The sequence below is a fragment of the Crocuta crocuta genome, unplaced genomic scaffold (assembly GCF_008692635.1).
Source record: "Crocuta crocuta isolate KB4526 unplaced genomic scaffold, BGI_CrCroc_1.0 scaffold143, whole genome shotgun sequence".
NCBI lineage: Eukaryota > Metazoa > Chordata > Mammalia > Carnivora > Hyaenidae > Crocuta > Crocuta crocuta.
In genome coordinates this window covers 3,965,816-3,978,553 of record NW_027529175.1, presented here as the reverse complement: position 1 = coordinate 3,978,553, position 12,738 = coordinate 3,965,816, and the positions used below count along the sequence as shown (strand labels likewise).

Here is a 12,738-nt window from a genome sequence, read left to right as displayed (position 1 = left end):
CACGTGGGTTTTTTTTTTTTTTTTTTTTTTTGCCAGCCTATCTAAAATTCCATATTTCCCCTAATGCTTAGGACATTCTGAGATTTTTGTTTGTTTACATGTTGATCACTGAGATCTATGTTCCCTGGGGAGCAGGTGCCTTCTCTGTCTAGCTCACTGTTGGAACTTTAGTGCCTTGAGCTGATCCTGGCACTTAGGCGACCTCAGGAAACATTTACTGAATGAAGAAACAGCTCTGTAGGGGAGGTTCCCAGCGATTGGAGTAACCGGGGAATGCGGCATGGGGCAGGGGAGACGGGCCGTCGAGGTGGGCCTCAGATGGGGTTTCTGTGTGCCGACAGAGCAGGACATGAGATGTGGTGTAGTTTTCTAGATTTGGCACCTTTTAAAAATATATATATAGTTTAAAAGATTTTTTTAAGTTTATTTTGAGAGAGGAGGTGGGGGGGGGAGAGAGTGTGTTCAAGCAGGGGAGGGACAGAGAGGAGAGAGAGAGGAGAATCCCAAGCAGGCTCTGCACCATCAGCACAGAGCCCCACGCGGGTCTTGAACTCACAAACTTTGAGATAACGACCTGAGCAGAGATCATGAGTCGGTCACTTAACTGACTGCCCCACCCAGGCGGCCCTAGATGGGGCACCTTTTAAAAGCCCTTGTCATTTAGACCCAGGGCTTATTTTCATAGCTGTGTCAGAAGTTCCGTGGTAGCTAAAACCTCTTATTAGACTTTGTGTGTTGTGGGTAAACCTTCCGCAAACGAAAATTAAAGGTGGGAGGTTTACATGGCCTGTGGTGTGTGTAGCGCCAAGTTTCCCTTTTCACCTTGGCCGCAAGGAAACCCAAAGCCAGGTTTTTGGATTTTTGCTCTGCTGCAGCGACTCTGACTCTTAGGCTGCAATAGCTCTTTTTTCAGCTCCCTCTTCTCTGTTCCCGTGGATCTCATTCAGCCGTCTTTTTGTGGAGGCGTGTTCAGTTTTGTGGAAAAGGCAGGATTTGCCTGCGTTCAGTAAGTAAACTCATCGTCCTGGGCCCGTGGGGGCGAGCGCCAGAGCAGTGAGAGGCAGCGGCAGCCCTGGGCACGGAGGCGACGCCTTTGTTAAAGGTGAGCAATGCCCGGCCCCTGCTCCTCCCACATGTCCCCAAATGGAAAGTTTGCGTTTATGGGGTTCTGAATGTAGTCTAATTTTTTCCTATCTGGTTTGGCTCATCTCTACCAGCTGGTAAATAGGAAATGTTCACGGTAGGAAGCCAATACTCTGCAGAGTGTAAACAGATGGAATTGATATAAAGTGACAAGCTAGACTGTGCTATCGAGAATACAGAGCCAAAAGTAAGAACATAACAGTCAAGCTACTTATTCCGTTCCAGTTCATTTAGTCCTGAATAGCGCCTCGTATCTGCACAGCTGTGTTGTTCTTTTTTTCCCCTCTTTCTTTCTTCTGGGCTGATAATGACAATTTCAAAGAAAAACTTTAATTAAAGATTTTATACGAAATAGCCAAAAGTAGAATAATAAGGAAAATGAGCGTTGATGTGTTTATTGTACGAAAAATCCTTTTGCAGGGTTCGTTTAAAAAATTTTACTCCTTAAATTTAAAATGAATGTAGTCGTGGGTGACAGGAAGGTGCCAGACTGACAGCCGTGGATGCTGAACCCTTCCATTTTGGTGGCAGAGCCAAGACATGGAAGCCGCTAGAAGCCCCCTCCCCTTGGGGCTCCGTCCCCAGGCAGGCGGGGAGGATGCTGCGCTGACCCCCTTCTGCTAGAAACCGGGCGAGGAAGGGTGGTTCGGGGGGAGGAACCGAACAGAGCACAGATCAACGGGAGCCAGTGAGATCCACCGTGGACTCTTTCCGTTAATTTCCTCTTGGGGTTGTGCTCCAGCCTTCCTCCGGGAGGGGCCCCATCGGAGCTGGGCCTACAGAAGGCTGATTTTGCAGGTTGACTGGGGCTTCTGGGCTTCTGGGAGGAAACATTAGGCCTTTTCTCACCTCCTTTAACGTCTGGGTGGTCATATTTATTTGGGTTCACAGCTTTCCTTCCTGGAGCTCAAAGTGCCATAAAAAGAATTTTCAACAAAGAACCACAGAGCACGAATCACAGCCACTGTTAGCAGCTTATTGAACCATCTGAACTCAGTGGGGTACAAATATGAAGCAGCTTGATTCCTGCTTCTCACTGTTCTTAAGCAGCCGCTAGCAGATCTGCCTTTTTGTCCCTTATGCGGATCTTAGGCACGCCTCCTGGCTCTCTGGCCACACTTACTTACGCACGAGTCTCGCACGGGCTAGTCCAGTTTAAACCTTGAGCTCTGACCCAGCTCAGCTGGCCGCCTCCTCCCCTTCCTGCTGCATGAGGGCTGTACCAGCTGCTTATTCTCTGGTGCTTCTCTCCCTCCCTTTCCCCACCCCGTGATTGTTGGGGTCCGTGATGAGGGCCAGGAAAGGGAGCATGTCTTTCTCTGCACTGGTGTCCTGGTGCCCTCGGTGGGCAGCATTAAAGCCTCCTCTCTTACAGGGCACACGGGGGCTTATTAGGACTGTGCTGTGGGGCCTTCAAACTATGTGGTTCCCTGATGCAGGGGTTCGGTTCTGGCTTAACGTCCTCTGGACGTCCTCGGCTCTACTCCTGGTGGCCCGCTGCGCACCCTCAGGGGCATGGGTCCTCTCGCCTGAGGAGTAGCCCCTGAGAGTGGGACAATTCAAGCCTTCTGCCTTTCTTAGTCTCCACTTAACCCATGGAAAACTTTATGTGTTCTGTCCATACCAACAGTAGGCTTGCAGGCTGCTCTGATCGGCCCCTCCCATCTGCTGTCTCTGCCCCATTCTCTGTTCCTTACCCCAGATGTACAGGAGAGCACTGAGTCCACTGGGAAATGAGATCCCTACATACCCCTCTTGTAATTGTCCTATCTGTACAAGGATTTCCTTGGCTTACTAATGCTTCTTTCCCCTCATAAATGCTGCAGTCACCCCATCCATCCATCCATCCATCCATCCATCCATCCATCCATCCATTCATCCATCTATCCATCCATAATCCATCCATCCATCCATTATACGTCTGTCCCTAATCCATCCATCAAACATCATTTATCCATCTATCCATCCATCCATCATCCATCCTTTTATCCATCTATCAATCCATCCATCATCCATCCATCCGTCCATTCATTTATCTGTCTATCCATCCATCATATGTATATACATTCTCCCATTCAACAAATATTCATTGATCCAGGTTCTATTCTTGGTCCTGGACCCTTGCCTCCTGAAGAAGACCTTACACCTTCTCAAGCTCCTGCTACCGTGGGCTGGACAGTGGGGGGCAGTGAAAGGGTTGGAGGAGTTGGCTGGGGTGCAAGGGAGTAGTGCTGCTTCAGCTACTCAGTATTTTTTGACTCGGGCGTGTGGTTATTTGGTTACTTGGGACTCCGTCCTCAGCCTTTAGTCCCAATCCACATTTCCCATCCCATCAGTGTTTATTGAATATGTTCTGCTCATTTCATCTCAGCCACACACTGATACAGTGCCTCTATTCATGCCCATTTCACAGATGAGGAAACTGAAGTTTAGTGGTCAGGTTGCTGTTTCAAGGCTACTTGGAAAATAGTGCAGAGCTGGGATTTGAGGTCTTCCTTCAGCGCCTGTGTCTGGGGCGCTGCATTGCCTGGAGGTCCCTTGTGGAGAGGGAGGGAGGAAAGCGTTGGAACCCTGGGCTTGCGGTGGGGGCGGGGCCGCACTGCTGCAGCCCGGAGCAGTTGCTGTGGTTCTCCTTCACCACTGTGCCTGGGGGGGGTTCTCTCCCCCCAGCTCCTCGCCTTACTCTTAAAGGTTAGATGTTTTCTGCTTCTTGTAGTAACACTTACGAGTCTGCCCTCCATAAATTCATATAAATCTGGTTTTGAATATTTTAATTTTGCTTCTATTGTTCTCCCCCTGCCCCTTCCCCCCTTCAGTAATCACTTCCTCCTCTCACCTCACTCCTGTGTGAAACAGGACTTCCCTTCTTCCCTGGGGACGTTAGGTGCCCAAGTCCTGGTCTGTGCAGCCACACTGCAGAACTGAATGCTTTCTAGCCTGCTTTTCCCCAGCCCTGCCATCCAGATGGAAGAATCTAGGCTTTTTAGCCTGTCCTCACTGTGGTTCACCACCCCTCATCCCTCTTGCTCTTGGCCGTCTTCCCAGCTTGGGGCTCCAAGGACATGGAGAGGGCCGCATACTGCCCTGCTCTGGAGGCTATGATACTGCACGGGGTGCCGGGTGCACTGGGGGTCAGGGATGGGGAAGGGAGGTGCGGGGCCCAGGGTGCAGGGGGAGGCTGCCGGCCAGCATTAGCTGGGGAGGGTAGAGGGTCTGTGTCTGTGCTGGCCAGCACACAGCCTGGTGTGGGGCTCAGAGAGCTGTGGGTAGCAGCTCCTATCTGGGCCCAGGCTGCCTGGGGTGGGCCGGGACTAGTCTGGTGCAGGGGATGGGGAAGATGGTTGGGAAGAGAAGACGTTGAGCCCTTTTCCATAGTTGCAGACCCATTTCCTGGCTTCCAAGTCTTTATCATCATCATCATCTTAAAGGTTTATTTATTTTTGAGAGCGAGAAAGAGAGGGAGGGAGAGAGAGAGCACAAATAGGGAAGGGGCAGAGAGAGAGGGAGAGAGAGAGTCCCAAGCAGGTTCCATGCTCAGTGTAGAGTCTGACACGAGGCTTGATCCACGACCATGAGATCATGACTTGAGCTGAAATCAAGAACCGGACGCTTAATTGACTGAGCCATCCAGGTGCCCTATGGCTCCCAAGTTTTTAAAGCCATAAGTAGCTACTGCTCTGGTTTTCTTTTAAATCCTCAGGGCTTCTCCTGTCTTTGTGCACATAAAGTCCTCCAACCTCAGAGAGAAGTATGTGGGTGTGTGTGGGTGAGAATGCGACAGGGCTTGTGAACTTGTTCTGTAATGACAGGAAGTATTGCTGGGCCAGGTGTTCTGCCCAACTACTCACCTCTGCCCCTGCTTGGAGGCAGAGGCGGCCAGGGGCAACGTGCAAATGAGCGAGCACAGCCGGGCACGGATGAAATTTGCTTATGGACACGGAGATGTGAAATTCACCTTTCACATGTCGTAACATAGCCCTCCTGTGATTTTTTTTTTTTTAATCAACCCTTGCAAGATGTGAAAACCATTCCTAGCTTGCAGGCGCACAAAAATAGTTGGTAGGCAAGAGTTTGCCACGCCCAGAATACAGGAAAGGGAGCCGGGGCTCTGGAGTCAGGGACGCCAGACCAGCTGAGCACCCCTTTCCAGGCGCAGCTGTGGGCAGGCAGGAGGGCAAGGCCACGTTTTCTTTTCTGGGAAACTTGCCGGGTTTGGAGGGAGGAAGCAAAGGGTTCTCTTATCCTTCTGCGAATCGTGTGCCATGTTCCGCGCCCCTCCTTGGGCTCTGGAGCACACCTCCCTCAGAGCAGTGGGGATTGCAGAGAGCAGAGGCCAGACAGGGAGCTGGGTGCCCGTTTCAGGCAGGAATACACCCAGATGACAAGGTCAAAGCTAGGGGCCCAGTGGTGGCGTGGGAGTGGAAGTAGGAAAGCCAGCAGGATCCCGCCCTGAAGGAACGGGCAGCGCCAGGGACGAGCCGGGGGCAGCGGCCGCAGCGTGCCAACTCACTCTGCAAATGCTTCTGCACACCCACGCTGTCCGGGGCGCTGTCCTAAGCCCTGAGGGCACAGCAGCAGACAAAACCCAGTCCTCCGCAGAGTTAGACCTCAGTGGAGGAAGGAAGACAATAAACAGGTACAGAAAGAAAATATCGAAGTGGCCCGGGTGTAGATAAATGCTACGAGATAAAGGAAGTGAGAGGTCTGAAAGGGATGGGGACACAGGCTTTTGTGTGGCCACCTAGGAGGGCCTCCGAGGGGCAGGGGGCGTGTGACAGACCCGGATGAAGGGCAGGAGGGAGCTTCAGGAAGAGACTAGGTGTATAAAAGCCTTGAAGGATGGGTGTGCTTGGTATGGGGGGCCCGAGCAAACAAGGAGGCCAGGCTGATGGGGCAGAGAGAGTAGAGGAGGGCGGGAGGGGTGGGATCGAGAGGTAGTGGAGTCGGATCGACTAGGGCTTCGCAGGCCTGGTGAGGACATTCCGGCGCCTACCAGAGAGCCTGCTGGGCTTGGGAATTTGAGTAGTTCGTTGTGGCTGGAGCCCAGGGACTGTGGGAGGGGGCGAGATTGTGGGATTTGGAGCTGGCATGGGGGGTAAGCAGGAGGCTAGAGCTAGTGGCTCTTAATACAGTCGTGTCCCAGTTATACCAAAATGGCCCACGTCTAGCTGGCCTAGAAAGGAGCTAGATGCTGCCCACGCCCCCCTCTTTTTCTGTTTCTACCTTCCCCTCTCCTGTCTCCCTCCCCCCGCCCTGCTTTTCAAGGGAGCAGGGAGACGGTGTGGGCCATGGGCACGGTCACTGTGGTGCCCCCAGCCTTGTTCCCTGATACTCTTTTCTTCCTTCGTATCACGCGCGGGACAAGTCTCATACACCATGGCCCTAACTTCGCTGCCTTTGATAAGCCTCGCCATCTGCAGCTCAATTCAGATCCTGCCAAACTTCAGTCTGACAAATGATAAGAAACTTGGAGACATACCTCTGGTGGGTGTGCGTTCTGTGCCAGACTGGCTGCTTCCTGGCTTTCCACGCTGGAGACCCATATGGGCTGCTTCGGGGGTTTACAAAAGCGCATCGCCTCATGTCCTCTGTCTTCCCAGAAGTGGTGAACCGAGAATTTGGCGGCGGACGAGGTGCCGAGGCTTCTGTCTGACCAGGGAGCAAGTGCAGTCTGTGGCTGGGGCCCCGTCCTTCTAAACGGAGCGGTCCGGCTGAGGGTGCAGGTGCGCGAGCTGGCCTCACCGCGGTGGATGCGGTTCCTGCCCTTCCTCGCTGGGTGTTCCCAGTTTGGGATATGAAGATGGTTTTCGCTGGTGTTCTCTAGCTGCTACAAGTGGGAGATGTGTACGAGATGTAGCACAGGGCTTTGCACCGAGTGGACATTCATTTAATAGTTGTGCAGTTATCATATTATTATGATCATTATCACATCCATAGTAGATGAAGTCATTCTGACATTCAGGGCTGGCCCCGAGGAGGTATTTGCAGACAGATAACAAAGCCTCCTTGGAGCGTGGCTTTTCCCAAGCAGGAGAAAGAGAACACAGATTCGTTCATTCATTCACTCAGATGCTTCTTGAGCCGGACCTTGGAGCCGAAGCCCTGAGCCCTGCTCTGGGAAGCTGACATTCTGGAAGGAGAAACAGACAGTAAAGATGAACATTAAATCAGCTGCGGGGGGGCGCCTGGGTGGCTCAGTGGGTTGAGCGTCCGACTTCAGCTCAGGTCACGATCTCACGGTTTGGGGGTTCGAGCTCCAAATCGGGCTCTCTGCTGTCAGCGCAGATCCTGCTTCAGATCCTCTGTCCCCCCGCCCCCTCTCGGCCCCTCCCCTGCTCACACACTTTCTCAAAAGTAAATAAAATGTTAAAAAAATCAGCTGGTGAGAAAGTCCTCTGGAGATAAGGATCCACGTATTGGGGGTGGGGCCCTGACTTACACTCGCGGTCAGGAAGGCCTTTCTGACAAGGTGACATGTGGGCTGCGATCTGGATGGAGTGAGGGACTGAGACAGTGGGTGTCTGGAAGAATGTTCCAGGCAGAAAGAACAGCAAATGCAAATGCCTTAAGGCAGGAGGAGCCTGGAACTCTGGGGGAGCAGGGAGTCCGGGGCCAGAAGGCGGCGAGCCAGGGGACAGGTTGGGGGACGAGGTGAGAGGGCCGCCTGGGGCCGGTCTGTGGGCCCTGGCGGGTCAGGGTTGGTGGGGAGATGTGAGTGGGGCAACGTGGCGTAGGGGACGGGGCCGCGAGTGTCCGGTGGGTAGCATCACGGAACGGGGCCCGGGGGAGGCCCCTCATGTGGGTTTGGAGTCAGACGGACCTTAGACACTGGAGAGTGCGGGGCCGTTGTCTCCGAGCCCCTTCTGTGTTCCCGCATAAATTAGGGGCCAGGCTCTCAGCGGGGAGGAAGGACAGGGGATGGGAAGGGAGGCACGAGGTGGGGAAGGTGGACAGAGTCTGGCAGGGGTGGGGGGTGGCGAGTGATAACACGGGAGAGTTGGATCACACAGTGCCCTCGGTGAGGGGCCCCGGGTAAGTGGTGAGGGCTGCGCTCTGCAGCCCCGTCAGGGGTTTGGAATAGGCGGGGAGCTGGATGTAGCCAGGGATGGGGTCTGGCCAAGGCTGAGGCGGGGGTGGGGGTCAAAGGTGCAGCGGTGATTACAGAGACTGACCGGCTGGTGGGGGCGATGGGGAAGAGTGTGGAGGACTGAGTGGCAGGTGGGGGCCTGCGGGAGGGGGGAGAGGCTGTGAGGTCCTGCCCTCGAGGGAGGGAGCTGGAGGAGGGGTGAGGTGGAGGGAGCATGGGGCCCGGTTCTGGAGAGTGGCAGGCACTGGGCACTCCAGGCTGGAGTCTGAGCAGGCAGCGGTGACCTCGGGCTGGGGGAAGGACCAGGAGCTGAGAGACCTGGGTCAGAGGTAGCCTCTGGGGAGCCACGAGCGGTCCTTGAGGCAGGGCTGGCCTGTCAGGGGCCAACAGCCCAGCTCGGAGGGCCTGGCATTCGTGGGTCCAAGAAGCGAGGGGGGAGAGGGAGCAGGGGCTTCCCAGGTGTGAGCACGAGGGCGGCCACCACCGGAGACGGCCACCAGGGTCCCGTCCGAGGCAGTGTTGAGGAAGTAGGAGACGTTAATAAAAAGAGAAAAAACCCTGCTCATCTTAGACTTGTTGCCAAACCCCTTCCTTGAAGGGCACTAATCACCCAACTCTGGGCTGGACATGGACTTGGCCTAGTACAGGACAGTAGAATCAGAACTTCCAAGGCTCTACGAGACAGACAGTCATCACCTTTCATCCACAGTCCCATCCCCATGCAGAATGCCTTCCCGCCGTGCCCCACACACCCCTCTCAGCTCAAATATCTCCTCCTCCAGGAAGCCTCCTGGACGACTCAAGCTGAAACTCTCTACAAAGGTCTCCAGCTCCACACTGTCTCTGTTGTCTGGCTCTTGTTCCCATAGCCCGGCTTTGGCGGATACTTATTTTATGTCTTGTTCTTCTCCTTGGGTAGTGCAGCTAACGGGTTGACTTGCGTTAGAGTCCCAGCAAAATGGGGTATGGTACTTCCCCCACCGTGAGGTGCGGGGGATTCAATCACACGGCTCCACGCGTGGGCCCCAGCAGATGTTGTCCTCTACGTACAAGAAGCTTTGGGATAAGCACACAGCTTAGTGTTCCGCATCTCCACAGGGCTCTTCCAAATGCCTTTCACGTCTGTGTGCCCAGTAAATATGCATTTGCTGGATTTGGGTAAGATCTCTATACAGATTTTCTAGAATATTTTTAAAAAATTCTAAGAGGCTGGGGCACCTGTGTGGCTCAGTCGGTTAAGTGTCTGACTTTGGCTCAGGTCATGATCTTGCAGTTCTTGATTTCAAGCCCCACATCAGACTCTGTGCTGACAGCTCAGAACCTGGAGCTGCTTTGAATTCTGTGTCTCCCTCTCTCTCGGCCCCTCCCCTGCTGGCTCTCTCTCTCTCTCTCAAAAATAATGAACGTTAAAAAAAATTTCAAAATTCAAAGGGCTTGAAATCTACAGTCACGTTTTGCAGAGCCTAGTAAAGACAGTCTGCAAATGGCTATGAAAAAGATTGTACGCGTCCAGCCTTACCTGAACTATAGTTTTTAAGTATCAATTAACAAAAGAGATTTTTCATGTGGCTCTAAAAGGGAATGAATTGTGAGTGAGACTTAACTGCTTTACATCAGAAAGACTTCTTAGAAACTTACTAAGACCATTTACAGAGAAAATTGCTTTGCAAACATTCAATAAATGCAAAGTGTGCCTTTTTCCCATAGACATGTCACTTTGCCATACCTACCACTGCAAGTCTTTGAAAACATTTTATTTTACAAGAAGTATTTTAAACCGTTCGCATTTTTATGACCATTTTGGTTTTTACCACTGGGTCTTTTGACTTCTCCTAAATCACTTTCTCTACACAGATTTTCAAGAACATTAAAACGGTTATCAAAGCCTTCAAGCTCATTGATGTTAACAAGACAGGTCTGGTCCAGCCCCATGAGCTGAGGAAAGTTCTGGAGACCTTCTGTTTGAAGATGAAAGACGATGAATACAAAAAGTGAGTAAACGAAGGTGTGGTGAGAAACTGCGCAGAACTTACCCCAGTTCCAAAGCGGGACGGGGCAGGTGCCCTGGCACCCCCTCACCACCCCCCCGCCCCCGCCGTCCCCTCCTGCTGTCTCCGTCGTGACTGGGATTTAAAAGAGAAAATGCGCTCATGGCATTTCTTCTGTGCCCATTATGCTCCCTGCAAATGCTCACACTCGAGAGCTAACGGTTCTAATTCCCGGCGTCCGCAGGGTGACAGTCATCGGGCCTGCGGATCTGAACACACCCCGATTATTTACGTGATCCATCGCCCGTTGTCTCGCCTTCCCTGGTTGGCACCACGCCCGCCATCCCCCACGTTTCCCGCTCACAGCTGACTTTCACCCAAAGCCCCGGGTTAGAGAAGAACAGATTCCAGGATTTATTCATCAGTCGATGTGCTCCCTATCGGCTCTCCATCCTGATACCACAACAGAAACTTAATTTTCCTCCGAGGACCCTTGTTGCTGGGGTGGGGGGCAGGGAGGCCCCGCAGCAGGGGGGGCCACGAATAATTGAATGTTTAGCTGCCTCCCGGCCTCTGGCTCCTGACTCGAGGGCAGTGTGTGGAAGCCTGCGGGGGCCTTTGTTGTTGCTGTTGTTTTGAGCCTCCAATAAACTCCAGATCATTTAGAAGAAGCCGGACGCTTGGCTTCCATGGCTGCCTGGGCTTTGGATGGAAGCCACTAGAAGGGGGCCCACGTTAAACTTCATTTCTGTGGGACTCAGCCAAGAAGCTCTCTTCCTCTTCCCGCCTCTTCCCACTTTGCTCGGCGTCCCCCAGGCTGTTAACAGAAGCACCAAGCTTATTATTTCCCTCCGCGCTGAAGAGCCTTCCATCACGCTGCAGTTACAGCTCGCTCTGACAGTGGCGCCTGCGCCGGCTTGTGTCGTGTCCTAAAGGCCATGTCGCTTCTGTCCAGAGGAGAGGAACCTGCCACCGTAGCAAGGAAGCGGAGGGGCATGTGGCCGCGGCAGGAGCGCCGCGGGGTCTGAAAAGCAAGGAGACTTTATAGAAATGGGTCTTTCCTGGTCTTTTGGATATTTTCTTCTTGTTTTCCTCTTTATAACCCACCTCAGAATATAAAAGGACATAATAGATGTTTTAATTTTTACATCTTTCCGACTGGGAAAGTGTCCAGAGTAAGATCCAAACAAAACAAATTAAATAATTTTGTGCACGCAATTATAGAACAGAAGCAACACCCTTCTAAAACAGGCAATCAAAAAACAAAACAGTGTTTTATTTGACAATAAACCTTGTGTTTGGCACTGCAGTCTCCAACCTAGTAAATCTATAAAAAATGTTACTGTCTGTTTCCCCATCTCGTAAGTATTGAATAATAAAGAACTCCACAAATTTTTATTTGAGATTTTTTTTTTCCCTAAGCCTCGAAAACAGTGCTGTTTTCACGATATGCTTGGGAAACTTAACATAATAGAATTGCTTTTCTTTAGAATAGGAACGCAGAGGATCAAAAGCAGACCATTTCTTCAATTGCTTTAATGCTTTTCTTATAGAAGCTCAAGAAGATACTCTTGCCTTGAGAAGCTGCTTCCGTATTAACTTGGCCTTTTTAGGTTTTGAGCAGGAAACACAATGCATTTTTGACTCCTTTCTTTTATCTAACAGCCTTCTGTTTAATACCCGCCTCTGGCGCTTGGTACGGCGGTAGCAGCCAGGGCTTCGAAGTCGGACCCTGCTTGGGGTCATGTCTGTGCTGCGCCCTCCCCGGTTCTAGGGCCTTGGGAAGGTCCTGGGCCTCTCTGAGACCCAGCTTCCCCTTAAAGAAGTGGAGACTGAGGAAGGAGCTCCCCTTGCGGGGCTGGCGCCAAGATGTCATGTACAAAGCGGGCCTGTGATGCGCCTGGCACATAGTAGGTGTGGATTTCCCAGCGACTCTACTGCGGTCGTGAAGATTCCAGAAATGCGCTTTACTCTCTGGAAGACAGTTCTCTCTAGGCTGCAGAATGCCGTCCAGCGTGTGCGCAGAAGAGGCGAGAGAGAAGATCCTTGCCAATTTTGCACTTGATCGGACCACCCCCGAGACCCATTGGGCTTGCTTTTCCTTTCCCATCTGACACCCCCTACCGTCTGGAGCCCTGCAGGCCCAAGCGTTTGGATCCCTGTAAAATAATGAACGAGCAGCTTACAAAGCAAACAGACTCATTTGAGGCCACCCCGCCACCTGCACAGGGAGCAGAGCCCAAGGCCGTTGTAGGTGGTGATGCCGGAGAGGTTTATGGGTCGACTGGTTTCCTTCCCTTGGCCCTGCAGTTGGCCTTGCTGCGTGACCCACTCGCCTGCAGGGCTGTGCAGACACGGGCGCTCTGCTGCCCGGAGTGCAGGTCCCGGGGGAGATGGTCCCCCGCTGTTTCATGTCAGGAATGATTCTGTCTCCCCTGCCTTCGTTCTTATAAAAAAAAAAAAAAAAAAAAAAAAAAAAAAAAAAAAAAAAAAAAAAAAAAAAAAAAACAATGAGAAAAA

The 12,738-nt window shown here is 52.3% G+C and overlaps 1 protein-coding gene across 9 annotated transcripts in view; it reads left to right on the top strand.

Annotated features, from left to right (window-relative positions):
• EFCAB6 (EF-hand calcium binding domain 6) overlaps positions 1-12,738 on the top strand; it is a 239,973-nt gene that overhangs the window by 57,731 nt on the left and 169,504 nt on the right. For 8 of the 9 annotated variants that reach the window (XM_077757996.1, XM_077757994.1, XM_077757995.1 and 5 more), the window contains one exon: positions 10,085-10,221. In XM_077757996.1, coding sequence (XP_077614122.1) covers positions 10,085-10,221 — 137 coding nt within the window. Of the gene's footprint in view, positions 1-901; positions 1,103-10,084; positions 10,222-12,738 lie in introns of all 9 variants that reach the window. The other variant, XM_077757998.1, reaches the window with a different exon arrangement.